The sequence below is a fragment of the Strix aluco genome, chromosome 5 (assembly GCF_031877795.1).
Source record: "Strix aluco isolate bStrAlu1 chromosome 5, bStrAlu1.hap1, whole genome shotgun sequence".
NCBI classification, from domain to species: domain Eukaryota; kingdom Metazoa; phylum Chordata; class Aves; order Strigiformes; family Strigidae; genus Strix; species Strix aluco.
The window spans coordinates 66189553-66202816 of NC_133935.1; the positions used below are offsets into that span (position 1 = coordinate 66189553).

At 39.0% G+C, this 13264-nt stretch overlaps 1 protein-coding gene across 2 annotated transcripts in view; it reads left to right on the forward strand.

The window, feature by feature from the left end:
• Nucleotides 1-13264, forward strand: part of PLXNB2 (plexin B2) — a 262361-nt gene that overhangs the window by 189090 nt on the left and 60007 nt on the right. For both annotated transcript variants that reach the window (XM_074827664.1, XM_074827665.1), the window contains exons 8-13: nt 1506-1606; nt 3764-3890; nt 5621-5771; nt 8126-8240; nt 8987-9089; nt 9561-9662. In XM_074827664.1, coding sequence (XP_074683765.1) covers nt 1506-1606; nt 3764-3890; nt 5621-5771; nt 8126-8240; nt 8987-9089; nt 9561-9662 — 699 coding nt within the window. The remainder of the gene's footprint in view (nt 1-1505; nt 1607-3763; nt 3891-5620; nt 5772-8125; nt 8241-8986; nt 9090-9560; nt 9663-13264) is intronic.

Consider the following 13264-nt stretch of genomic DNA (forward strand, 5'->3'; position numbering starts at 1 on the left):
TTGCTTGTTTGCTTGTTTTAGCTTTTACCACTCTCTTTGATTACGAGTCCCAATTAGAAAATCTGTAAGATTAGTTTCTCTGTATTTGGAAGCTGGCTGTAAACAGAGCTGCTTTTTTTAAAAAATATCCATTAAGTTTGCATAGAACTTGCAGAGACAGCAATCTCTAGGGCTTGTTTCTGCCTGTCAGAATTATGAAATAAATACTTGTCATAAAAAAGCCATTCACTGGATATTAAATTACTTATGGGTACCAGTTAGTGAAACAGAGTGCCAGTAACTTAGCTCCAGTTAGGTAAGAATCTGTGGAAGAAGAGAATGGAGAAAAGGTAAACCTCTGTATTAATAAATAGTAATATTTATTATATTAACAATAGTTTTGTTAATAATTTATATTATTATTATAATATAAAGAAAGCTACCCGGTGTTGACGTTTTCCTTAACTGAGTCAGACTGAACTCTCCGAATGTGAAAGAAAAGGCCAAACTCAGACTTTCAAAGTAGCTTTGTAATTGCCAGTTGTTTTAAATGAGAGGATAAGGTAGAAAAAAAGAAAGCGTGCATCTCAGAGTTAGTTGCTAGACTTTTTGCACTCTTTAAAAGTAAAACATAGTCATCAGCAAGAAGACGTATGTCCTGTTCTCCTCTTGCATCATTTCAGCAGCATAACTAAAAGGGATGGTTGTATGCTGGTTCCCTTTTCTGTGCACCAAAGAAAGACAAAGTTGTTTATTCTCAGCACCAAAAGAAATAAAAACCAGAAGCCGTATATTTACTGGGGGACTGAAACATGAGAACTGATGATGATCTTTTCCCTGCTGCTTCCTGTCATAATTATTTTCATTTTCTTTTGTGAATGTACTGCATGGTGGAGGGTTATGCGCGGAGACGTGCGGTAACCTGAAGCATCCTGGCTCGGTCATGCTTGCAGACTTCCTGAAATGCCTTCTGGCTAAAAGTGCCACTGACAGTCACATTTCCAAATGATTTCATCTCTGTGCTAGTGATATGGAGGGGAAGATATTTTGTTTAAAAAATGATCTAGCCAGTACCAAGTTAGCCTTTTGAAAGTATCCATCCTGCAGTAGCTGTTTCTCACATTCAGAGCATTGTTGAGGCGGTTTCTGTCCTGCGGTGGCTGCTGTAACGCAGATTTCCAGAAGTAACATACCTGGAGCAACTGCAAAGCTCAATTTTTATAAGACTTGCTCATGATTCTTGATTATAACAATGTCCTACGTTACTTTGAAGAGAGATTAGAGAATATCAGAGTGAAAAAAAGCAGGAGAAGTGTGTGAAGTTGGACTTTGTTAAGGGGGAAACGACCAGACTATGGTTTTGTATGTACTGTCTTAAAATCAAGCTGAGCTCTGATCATAATAATACAGGGTCAAGTCTTCTGCTGCCACAGGCAACAGCGCTGTACAACCTTGTCCACAAACATTTCTGTCTCCTTGTGTCTTCTTCAGATCCGTTACGGTTTGCTTTACTTTCGGTTTTCCAGGTGCATCGGCTCCCTGTACAAGACTGCTACAAATATTCAGACTGTGAGAAGTGTACTCAAGCGAGGGATCCGTACTGTGGCTGGTGTGTGAGAGAGGGCAGGTGAGTGCTGCTGGCGTTTTCTCAGGTGCAGGCAGTGGCATAGCTCAAATTTTGACATGTGCTGTGGGTTACTGCTTGGCGTAGTGATCCCAGCTCTTTGTACTCAGCCTTATGCTCCTGATAGTGGTTTAATTTTATCACGCAGACACTTATATCAGTCTTCTGTGCACATAAGTAAGTCCCTGTTGACTTCTGCAGATTTGATTAGTGTGGGAAAATACATACTTTTCTGCTGGTACTGAAAATCAGTATACATCTTCTAACCGCATGTTTTATCACTCTGAATTGTACAGTCAGATGTTCTCCCAGAAATTAAAAGAGTGGTCCCTATTTAAAATTCAGAAAATATAGCATATATTTTAGGTAGAGCAGGAAAGTGTAAAAAAGAACATAAAAGAAAAAACTGTTCACATCTGAAATAAAGTATATAGCTCAAACGATGTTTTTATATAAACATCATCTATCAAGACATGTAGCTACACTGAACCCTCACCTAACTGTAGGAGGGCAGAAAGTGGCATTTGACTGACTATTTGCAGAGGTTAACTGAATTAATATTCAAACACATGTAAACTAGGACAGCACTGAACAGCTCTGGAATGTCTCTTCTTTGCACTCTGCATTGATTGGAGTGGTGAGAGGGAAGAGCTGTCCTGCAGCTCTCTTTTTGACTAGTAAGTTAATTAACCCCTTGGCATGAGCAGTTGGGAATTCATGATTCTAAGTACTTGCTGTTGGAACAAAGGGGCTATTTAATTATAGTATGCAGATGAATTTCAGTCTTCTCGCTTCCTGTCTGAAAATGTGAACTATCACATTAAGTTACCTATCAGCCTGCTGTGTAACATAATATTGAGCACTGCAGAGAAACTTAACATGGTGCGTGCAGGTTTATGTAATATACTGTAACTCTTCCAGTCTGGGTTTTGGTTGTTGTGGATGAAACCTGGGGATTTGAAATATACACCTCAAACTCCTCCTGGGCTTCTGGGAGTTGAAGGCCAAATCATATATCATACAAAAGGCAATTTTCCCTAGATTTCCCTTCAGGTTTCTGATATGACCACTGACCTCAATATCTCAAAATATTAATGGTCTCTGAGAACAGGCAGACATGAATTTTTGCATTTGCTAGTATTTCTTTCCAATGGGGAGAAAAAAGTGGTTAATTTCTAATATTTTTCTCATCTGCAGCAAGTTCTGTCTCATGATCGCACACAGCACTTAATAGTGTGTTTAGGGATATGTTGTATGAATGTAGATTCTGTATGTAAATGATATATTTAAGGGTAGGGTTGACAGAACTGTGCAGCAACTGCCCCTGATGAGTTAATACTGTTCTGCTCCAGCAGCCAGAGATCCTACAGCATTTTATTCTAAACTTTGCACAGAATGGAAAGAATGCACATGAGACTGTCCACACACACACACTTAAACAAGCTTTTGTTGCCATATATGCAGCTTCTTCATGGCAGTATCTCGTCTTTCTGTCCTTCCTGTACTTGAGCTGGGAAAATCTCTCAGTATTTTTGGTGGGGCTGCGCAACCTCTGTTGTCTTCCCCTAATGGTAACAGTGCCCTGGCAGAGAGAGGTCTTAAAACAGTGGCAGCAGTTAATGAAAACATTCCCTATGAAAGTAACATTTCTAGTGCTCCAGTTTCACAGGAGCTCTCCACAAGCCTCTGTGCCCCCAGCAATACTTCTGTATTGCATTTTACCCGCACCAGTGGGGTGTCTTATTACTTGCAACACATAGGTGTCTGCCACTTGACCTGCAGAAAATACAGGCTGTGCCCACTCATTCAGGACTTTGTTGTATATTGCAGTGAAGATTATTCAGCCTGGTCTCAGATGATCAGGCAATGGCTTCTGTGCTAAATATTACTGCCTCTGTATGGATTTGGGTTGTCTAATCCAAGGTGGTGTCCAAAATAGTATAGGCACATTTCCCCACTTGCTTTTGACATCTCGAACCATCAATACTTATTGTATTAAAAATTCTCTAATAGCAGCCTGAATAGTCAATATTAAAGCAAATTCCCAGTCATCTTGTGTTGTAATTTCAGGGTCTGATCCCAAAATTGTTGCTTCGTTCAGAGAAAGCAGGGTCCAGCTATAATATTGCTTTGCTTTGGTTTTTGTTCCTGTTTTGTCAGGTGCACAAAGAAGGCAGACTGTGGAACAGCTGATAAGGAGAACCACTGGCTGTGGAGTCCAAGTGGCACGTGCATGACTATCATTAGTGCAGACCCTCTAAATATGAGTCGCAGAGCCCCAGCTAAGGTATGACAAGAAAATGTTTTCCCTACATGTTCTTAAAGCACATTGATGTGACTATCAAGAAGATGAATATCTGCATTTCTTTATGCACAGTGGAGACTAGGAATAGGATAGTGTTTTGGGTATCTCACTCTCCAGCATTTCTCACATTGTTCTTTCTTGCCTGCTGTTTTTGCAGGTGGCAGTTCATGTTTTCTTCTAAGAAATGCTCTTTTTGACCTTCCCTGTAAACCAAAATGATGCACTAGTATGGATGATAAAGCATTTACATTTACCTGAATATTATTAAAGTGTTGCACAATGTTCTATAACCCGTAAAAAGTAATTGATAGGGGAGATTTCATGCTGCCCTTTCAGCTTACTTGAGCATAAACTTAAGTAAGCAACGAAGCCATAAGCTGTTGCTTTAAAATCAGCAGTGGATTTGCCTACACAGCGAAGTCTGTCTGGGTGCATGGAGAAAGTAAATTCAGCATGCAAAATGACTCTGTGACAACAAAACTGAGTGTTCAGAGGGTGACCAGGGTGTCATAGCTTGCTCTAAATCCAAATGGAGCATACCAGTGCAGACTGAGGATTTCCTGGGGATGCTCAGCAACTAAAATCAGTAAAATGGCTTTTAATCCCTCTTAATCAGGAAGAAAGAGACTTTCATTCATGTCACTTTAATTCCATTCCTAAATGATGTAAACAGCATTATGTTAAGGCCATTTCTGTGTTGAATAAAATGTTAGTAGAGTGTCACTAGTCTACTTAGAATCCACATTTTCTCTTACTTCAGATCTTGTCAACTTGTGTTGACAAGTCTCTGGTGTCTCATATCAGCATCTGAGGCCAAAATACCTAAAATCCAAAACCAAACCCAACTTCATATGAGCATTTACATGCTTCCTGTAACAATACTAATGCCACTGTCTCCTCATGATTCCTTTACTCACCAAAAAACGTTGCAGCTCATAACATAGTTTCAGTGAGAAGGGGATGATTGTCATTTCTAGTGGCAATACAAAATGGAAAAAGTTAAACTGTATAATTAACACACCTGAAGCATTAAATCAAGGACAGCATCCAAAATGTCATTTAAATTTTTTCCTCTTTCCTTACTAAGTTTTCCCATTTTATTTTGCTTTTAGTTTCTCACCTGCACTCTGTATTGATAATTTCCTCAAGGAGGTTAAGATCTCACCATCACTCAGAAATCCTTTTTCAGCAGTAATGATAGATCTCAGTGGGTTTCTTGCATGTACATTTGAGTCTTGAGGAAGCCATTTTTCTGTTCAGCCTTTTCCAGCCCATCCAGCCTTGTTTTCATTATTCACTAGTAACACCTAAGGTTAATGTAATTTTGATTAAGTTTGTGAGGATTTAATTGTTAGCCACTCTGTTTACTATTACTAAACTGGATGCTGAGGACAAGAATAAAAGGCTTTGGGTGTGTCTGCACAGACATTTTTGTTCTGATCTAATGCATTGACAGGACAAGAGGTTTTTGTACCAGTCTAATTCAACATAGACCCAGACTGGAAAAATTGGTAGAGGTATAAGAAGAAAAGATTAGCAGATGGAAAGAAATAAAAATTGAAAAGGAGAACCATCTTCTGTGATACTAGCCAAAATATCAGCGCTGGCCAAAAAAAAAAAAAAGAGCAGTTGAAATTCTCTGGCCATAAATCTTACTGGGTCTTGCTTAATTTCTTTCAAATATTTTGCCCTTGTTAAAATTTTGTTTCCAGGTTGAACTGACTGTAAGTCCATTGCCAACTTTGACTGAGAGTGACCAGGTTTCGTGTACGTTTGGTGAAACAGTCCATGACGCTCAGTTAAAAGAAGGGGTTATTATCTGTGCTCCACCCGATATAATTCCTCCAACACCAAAAGGTCAAGGTAAAGAAATATTGCTACCCTCCATGTATAATAAGAGGAAAGAACGTAGCCTGCTGCTTCTAATGTGATGCCCTTATATGAGCTGCATACGAGTTTTTTTTTCCTCTTCCAGTCCCTTTTCTCAAACATCCTACTGCTGAACTTTGTCTGTTCAAACACTTTAAAAAAAAAAAGGTCAGCTCAAACTTTTTCCATTGCTGTATTTGCTGAATGCTACAAGCATGCTGAATGCTACAAGCTGTAGCATTCCCAGTGTTTCTACCAGGAATCTGAAACAGGAGCTTGGCGGAGGCGTAGACACAGAGCCAAAGAGGTGCTATTCTGTGTCACAAACAAACAAAAGCCAGCTACTCTAATCTTACCCTAATCACTCTGAGTGTGGGGCCAGAAGAGCTGCATATGTGCTTCAGATGTGAAGTTTTTCATCTCTGATGTCTTAGTTTTGATCTAGTCATCTATAGTTCAGTGGCTTGTTTTCTGGTCCATGTCACAAGGCTGTCCTGTCTCTCGTAAAGCCTCTGTCTCTTCTACTATGTGCCCTCCAGCTTCTGCAATAGTTAGTCCAGTGGAAAAATATGTGATTGTATAATTAAAGGCTGTATCATTCTTCTGAACCTCTGATTATATGCTTAAGGTCAGTTGCCAGCCATAATTCTTATGCTATTTGCTAGACAGCATTTTATTCATGCTTTAAGTTTATACATCTTGATGCATAAACACGTGGAATAAAACTGGTTACACAGCACTGTTTATTATGTATCAAGTTTAAAAAACAAAACGGAAAGAAAAGAAAACCGCAAAAAACAGGTGCTCTTGCAGCTTGCAGAGGTATGCCCGAGGATAACCCTTTTATATGTATCACAACAGCCATGAATTGTCAGAGCAGTACTTGGAAGCAATTTTTAAGATATTTTTAAGAATTCTCTTAAGGCTGAAACAAGTCAAAATCCAGTTTTAGTTGCAGGAAGAGTAATGATGTTAAAGTCTCACTCCCAAGTTTTAAACTAGCTAGTGTGCCATGGTGTCAGATTATGCCAAGTGTTAAAGCATCACTGTTATTTAGGGCCAGCTCACATTCCCTAAATATTTTGTAAAGCAGGACATAAAGCAACCAGGTTGATAAACTTGACATCTTGATATCTTCCAGCATAAAATGTGAGACTAGAAGCCTGTCAAGGATGGCATTAGAGTAACCAAGTCACCTAGAAATAATACACCTCTCTGAGTTGGTTGCACAGGGATCCATCCGAAAGGATGTTCAAAAGTACTATAAAGATGCTCAGAAGCTTGACAGACACTTCAGCAGAAGGCAGACGGTTATGAACACAGGCAGTGGTTCCTGGCAGCATGTGACAAAAAGTCCTGAGCCATCCACTTACTGTTAAGAAACCCTAGTGAGTTTGAAAAAGTCTGGGTTACTTTAGTTGTGGTTGGCTCCAAAGGGAATAGGACATTTCTAGAGAGGAGCAATGCTTTTTCACAGTCCTGTTGTTAGGAAATCCCCTGACATTCCTACCAGTCTGAAATATTCAAGGGGACTCGGTGCAGGCAAAGGTGACTTCCAGCCAAGCAGCTGATGGTCTTCCAAGAACCTGGTCAAGGAAAGCAGAGTTTGAAATTGCTCAACAGCTTGTGAAATAGCTTGTCACAAGGGCTTAATGATTTCTGCAAAAGGTATTTCAAACAGTTTCACTGAGGAAAGCACCAGTTTCTGAAGATAAATTTTCCACTCTTAGTTCAGTAATAATCCAGACAAGAAGTACATTTGTGGAGAAATCATGTACAGCAAATTGAAGATCACAAGTGCCTGTGGTAACTTAGCGTTGCAGACACTGTTGGGCATTAACCACAAAGATCACTTGCTTTAATTCACATGACGATGACAGTTTTAATCCACAAATGAAAGAAGTAATTTTACATGCAGACATATTCATATTTAAGAAAATGTTTTATTTAAAATGACTGTTCTCATGCCAGTTTTCATCTGCGTTCAATTATCTCCTTATTCAGTTCTCCTTGTTCTTCTAGACTCTTTAAAATTCTAGCATGATGATAGCACTGCTGAGAAACACTTCATAAAACAAAGCTATTCTGTAATTTTGCTTCTTCCCTTTATCCCACCTCCGCTTTTCTTTTGACAACCATGTGCTGAAAATTTTGTAAAGCTTAAAAAGACAAAACAATAGAGCTTATAGATCTAAAGTGTAACAGGTCATGAGATTCAGAGTGTCAACATTATAGTTAAATATTTGCTTATGTCCTGTAAAATAATAAAAGTATTATCATTGTATCATTCAGCTCAAGAGCTCAAGAATTCAACAACCACTTAGATAATTTTTTTTCTTTTGTGATAGATCATGTTTCGGTTCCACTTCAGTTAACCTTTGGAGAGAACAAGGTATTTTTTGCGTCACATACTTACCCTTTTTATGACTGTGAAGAAGCAATGAATCTTTTGGAAAATCAGCCGTAAGTATTTCAGCTTCTTAACTTAGGTGTTCAGATCCTGTAACATGGTGTTTCAGCTAACTGGCAGCTGAGTTACTCAATCATTTCATAATTAAGCCTTTAGCACTCTCAAAATTTGCCAGTGTCCAAATCCTTTTTCATACATTTTAATGGAGTTTAAAAATGGTTGAAGAGCGCCAGATGAGCTGGTAACATAAAACACATGGAATAGGAATATTCATGGCACATAGAATTAAAGGCTTGTTCGTTGGGTTGCCATTCTGTAGCTGCCGGTGTATGTGCAGGTGAGCTCTGTGGACATCTGCTTACCTACTTGTTCCCTCAAATGATAGATTAGTGCTTTGGGTTGCAGTGCGTTCAGATAGGACAGTCAAAGCTGACTCTGCCCCCATCATCTGCCCTGCTTGATGTTGCTGCCCCAGGGCAGGCACAGCCAACCCAAACCCCACTTTGTTCATCCTTATGTATGAAGGTTGATCAAGATCATTTCCAGTCCTTTCAGACTTGATCTCAAAGTTTGTGCAAGATGCTGTGGTTTTCTGATCCTTGCTCAAATATTTAAGGGAGAAAATAGCTTTTGGGGGTTCTTGAACTGTTCTTATTATAAAGTTTTCAGCTTAATATAGTAAGGACACTATAACAGATTGATCTACCCTCCATGAATAAAGATGGTATTTCATTTACTTTTTTTGTCAATGGGGGAAAAAGCCTGACAGTTTGTCATGACTATCATGTTATATTTGTAGATGCTATTCCTGTGCAAGCAATAGATGGAATTGCCAGTGGGACTGGAAGAGACATATCTGTGAAGAGTCTTCTTCAATACAGGATGTGATTAAACAAAATATGGTAATGTTTAAAAATAAGATTATTAGGTTTTTATTAGAACACTTCAATATTTTATTTGCTTTTTCTCTTATATCAATTGGTTCAATTAGGGATTTAAAAATTATTCTAAAGTTAACTCCAGAAGTGTAAGGTGGTTTTTTTAGTGACAGTGTGGGGGTGGGAATTTAAGGGTGTGATTGAGGAGGGGCAGTGAGACTGAATAACTCCTGAAAGGATATTCTTGTTCCTTTTACTATTTTGCTTCAATGGGAGGAACAAGATTTCAAGGCTGGGAAAGATAATCACCCACAGCTTTGACATATGCTGCAGTCATTTTTAGCATGTCTAATTTGAAAGGGTGTAATCAAATCTGTCACTGTATTTTAAGCATGAAGTTCTTCAGAACAATCATGCCATTGTCCGAAGACCATTGGAGCTTGTTGTGATAAGACTTTTTATTTGGAATAACATATAAAATGTTTCTCTCCCCAGGAAGAAGAATGCCCACAGTTTCTAAACCCTAACCCTCCAATAATACCTATGGAGTACCGAACAACTGTGTATTTTGAAGGAAGACATCTAGCTTATTATCAGGTAAGCAGATAATTCAAAGCTAGCTGTCATTTGAATTCCATTTAAGCTGCAGCCACACCCCTAAACTAAAGCATTAGTTTGTGTTTCTTGGAGATCTTACTCGTAATTGTTTTCAAAGAAGGAAAAGAGCTACACATTTGAGTTTGATATAATACTGGTTGCTGTGGTAGAGTCATCACCAAGACAGAATCAGAGCTGGACAAAATATTTTAACTACTAGAGGTGGGTTGTTTTTTTTAAAGAATGTAAGTTGGACCTACTGAAACACTTGATAATTATTCTTCATCTAATGAAATACGAGGAGTTTTAGGAATTGTGAATGTTTCATGCCTTTTTTCTAATGAAATACTCGCGCTTTTTTTGTGTGTTCTAGAATTACATCCTCAGTGTTCTTAATTCAGTTTTCACTTTTCAAGCAAAAAAATTCACTCAGAAGTTAAATGTTTCTTAGTTTGCATAAAACAATCTTTTGCTTTTTCTGTGTGTGTGTGACCATCAGACCAGAAGATCAGGTATTTTCTCAGCTGTAGCAAAGGCTTCTCTTTCTCAGTACTTGCTTCCAGAAAGTAAATCATTACAAAGCTTCTAAGAAGCCAGAGTTTGACCCCAAGTTTTTAATTGTTTTATAACCCAGACAATGCATAGAATGTTATTGGTAGTTTGATTAAAATGAAGCTTAAAAACCATTTCTTTAGGTGATAGCTCAAGTATTGTTCTTAGTTTCTATTGTTTGTTTCTGTGTTGTCTTTGTGTAAATGCGAATTGATGATAGATATGTTGGAGATTGCATCGATTGCTTTAACTACCAGCCATCTATCAAGGGAAAGAAGGCCTTTGTTTTTTGAGGGTTTTTTTTCCTTTGCCAAAGTGAAGTACTGTATAGCTCACAAAGTCCTTCTATCACCTTTGCTATGCCTGCCAAGTGATGGAAAAGGGTAAACAGGTCTGAAGAGTAACAATGTAAGAAAGATATTCAGAGAAGGGTGAAAAGAAACCCATGCACTACAACCGTTTGAAGATCGTGCTGTGTATCACTACACTATACATATATCAAGACCATGCTCTACAAGCATGTGTTCAAAAATAAACATTTTAACTTGAAGACCTTAAAATATATGTTAACAAAGAAATTCAATTTGGTGAATTTGGTCTGTTCTCTGAGATGTCAGGACTGGTCCCTGGTAGGATGTCTGGGTGTGTGCAAGATGTAGCATACAACACTTGTCTTAAAGGCCACAGCTCTCTTTGCTAAAAATGGAAAAGTATTCCAGAGAATTTACTCACATTTCTTTTGTTTAACATTGTGAAGAGCTGTTTTTCTGCACAAGAGGAAAATCATTCCCTGCTTCTTTGATATAAGTGGAAGAGCCTATTCTCTCTCGAGAACAAATTCAGAGCAGGTGCATAATCTAGATGTGCTGAATTTGACTTCTAGAGGACCCTTTTCCTTCAAGGAGGAAAAACAGCAACAGGAACCCAAAAACTCCTTCACCTAGTTTATCATTCTGTGAATAAGCACGTTAATCTTTCCGAACTACTAGTAGAGAAAAGGGAATGAAAAAGCTTCTTCCCTTTTTTCTGTGAGGTATCAGTTACATTTAACAAAGGCAGAAACACATCCTGTGGATTGCATGCTTTGTCACGGGTAGCAGTGTTTTACAGTTTGCCTATAGACCAGACCTAGTACACATTTAACTTGGAACTGGGAAAGCTTACATGGAATTCAAGTCTCTGTAAGAAGTAAGCTGAATGCAAAGGCCCTAGGCGGGAAAGATGCTGGAGAGCAACAAGTGTCAAATGATGTCAGAATAATTTTTCTTAGGTGAGAGCTGTGTGGGAACGTCATCTCTGTCATTGCAGCAGCTCCACATATGCTGGTACCGAGGTGCATTTTTAAGCCAAAATAATAATGCCTTCAGTACCAGGACTTCAATAGGTACACATAATGACTACAGCTGTATACACAGACCTCTAAGTATATATGAAAACAGACAAATAAGGCATGAAATAATTGATATCATACAGGCACTCATGCCTGTGAGGTCATGCTATCTGAAGCAGTTAACTTTGATTACTGAAAGTTCATTTGAGTAAGGGCATAACCTACACTCAGACTTTGGTAAACATTTCATGGAGGGCAGCGTGGCTCAGGAGAAGCCATGGATGGATATTTTGTAGAGGTTGGCCCACAGCCCAAGTGCAAAATAGCATGTGGCTTCTCATGTGGAACAATTTTCCCACAGGTTATGCTGGGTATTATGGTGTGTTTGGAGCTAGCAGTCATGCAGCTATGAGCACATTTAAGGTCCTTATTGATTAGAACATTGGTATACATCCATTTTCCTCCTATTTTCCTTTGCTTAGAAAAAGCAAAAATGAATGTGCTGTTGTCACTTTGAACTACTAGCTCTATTATCTTGGTTTAATCTGTGCTTTGCTTAAAAGGGCAATGCACAACCTGCCTTATCATGGGTCACTAAGTACACTAGCCAACATGGTGCATATAAGCAGCTCTATTGGTGGAGATTAGCAGTGAAGGTTAGAGCTTACTCAGTGAGTAGGAGAGGTGGATGGCTTCTAAAACTGCTATTGCAAAACTGAGGATGGAAAGATAAGCTCACGTGTTTTGTATTCATCTTCTAACTTGTGAACATTTACGGTACAATGAATAAATCTCCTCGTGAGCACTTCCACTGGAGGGAAATAGACTAGAAGAGGATAAGCTGTTGACTGTTTTTCTGTCCCTCCTTCCTCTGAAAGAATTTCAGTAGGAAGGAGAAGTAAATTCAAGCTGTTGTCATTCTCTTGGGAATAGCCTCATCCAGGACAAGTGGTTGAGAAGAGAGTTTAGTACTGATCAGTCATATTGCATGCAACTTCTGAGAGGCATTCTCCAGCTGACTTCTTGAAAGATTGGCACACTAGAAGAGACAGATGTCCCAGCATCAAGATAACCTTATTAGCCCTCCAAAGATTTTTGTTAAAAGTAATTTCCCATTTGGATTTGTCTTTGTCATGTGTGTCTGACATGTAACCCACTTCCTAGCGTTTGCTACATGTCTCTTCTTGCACACAGACTGCTGAATGTGAGCTCTGTGGCCTTCTGCTCAAGAGCCTGGTATAGCAACTCCTGATTTCAATTCACTTCAGGTAGCAGCTGTCACACACACCGAAGCTCTCCCCCCTCTCCCAGCGCCTTCTGTTAAGCATGTGGGAAAGCCTTACACAGCAGCAGCAGAATTTGAACACTTGAAAAATACATGATACATTGAAATATGTGGAGTAGAGAAAGCAAGGCAGCATTGCTCAAAAAAGGGATTTGTAAGGTGCTTTAAAGTTTGGAGCACGTAGCTGTTTTCTGTAAAGCAGAAAGGGCTATAAAACTTTCAGAAAAGGCTTTTCAGAGTTCAGTCAGTAGCTTATTTTCTATATGGAGTTGCTGAGAAGGAAGAAGTAAAAGGTCTGTTCCTCTCTATAACATAAACCTCCCACAGACTAGAGTCAGGCCCTTTACCTGGTTAAAGCATGTGCTCCTCATCTGCCCCAAACCTTGGTGGGCTCTTGTGTCCACTGCCCAACCTGTCACAGTGAAGGTGCAGCAG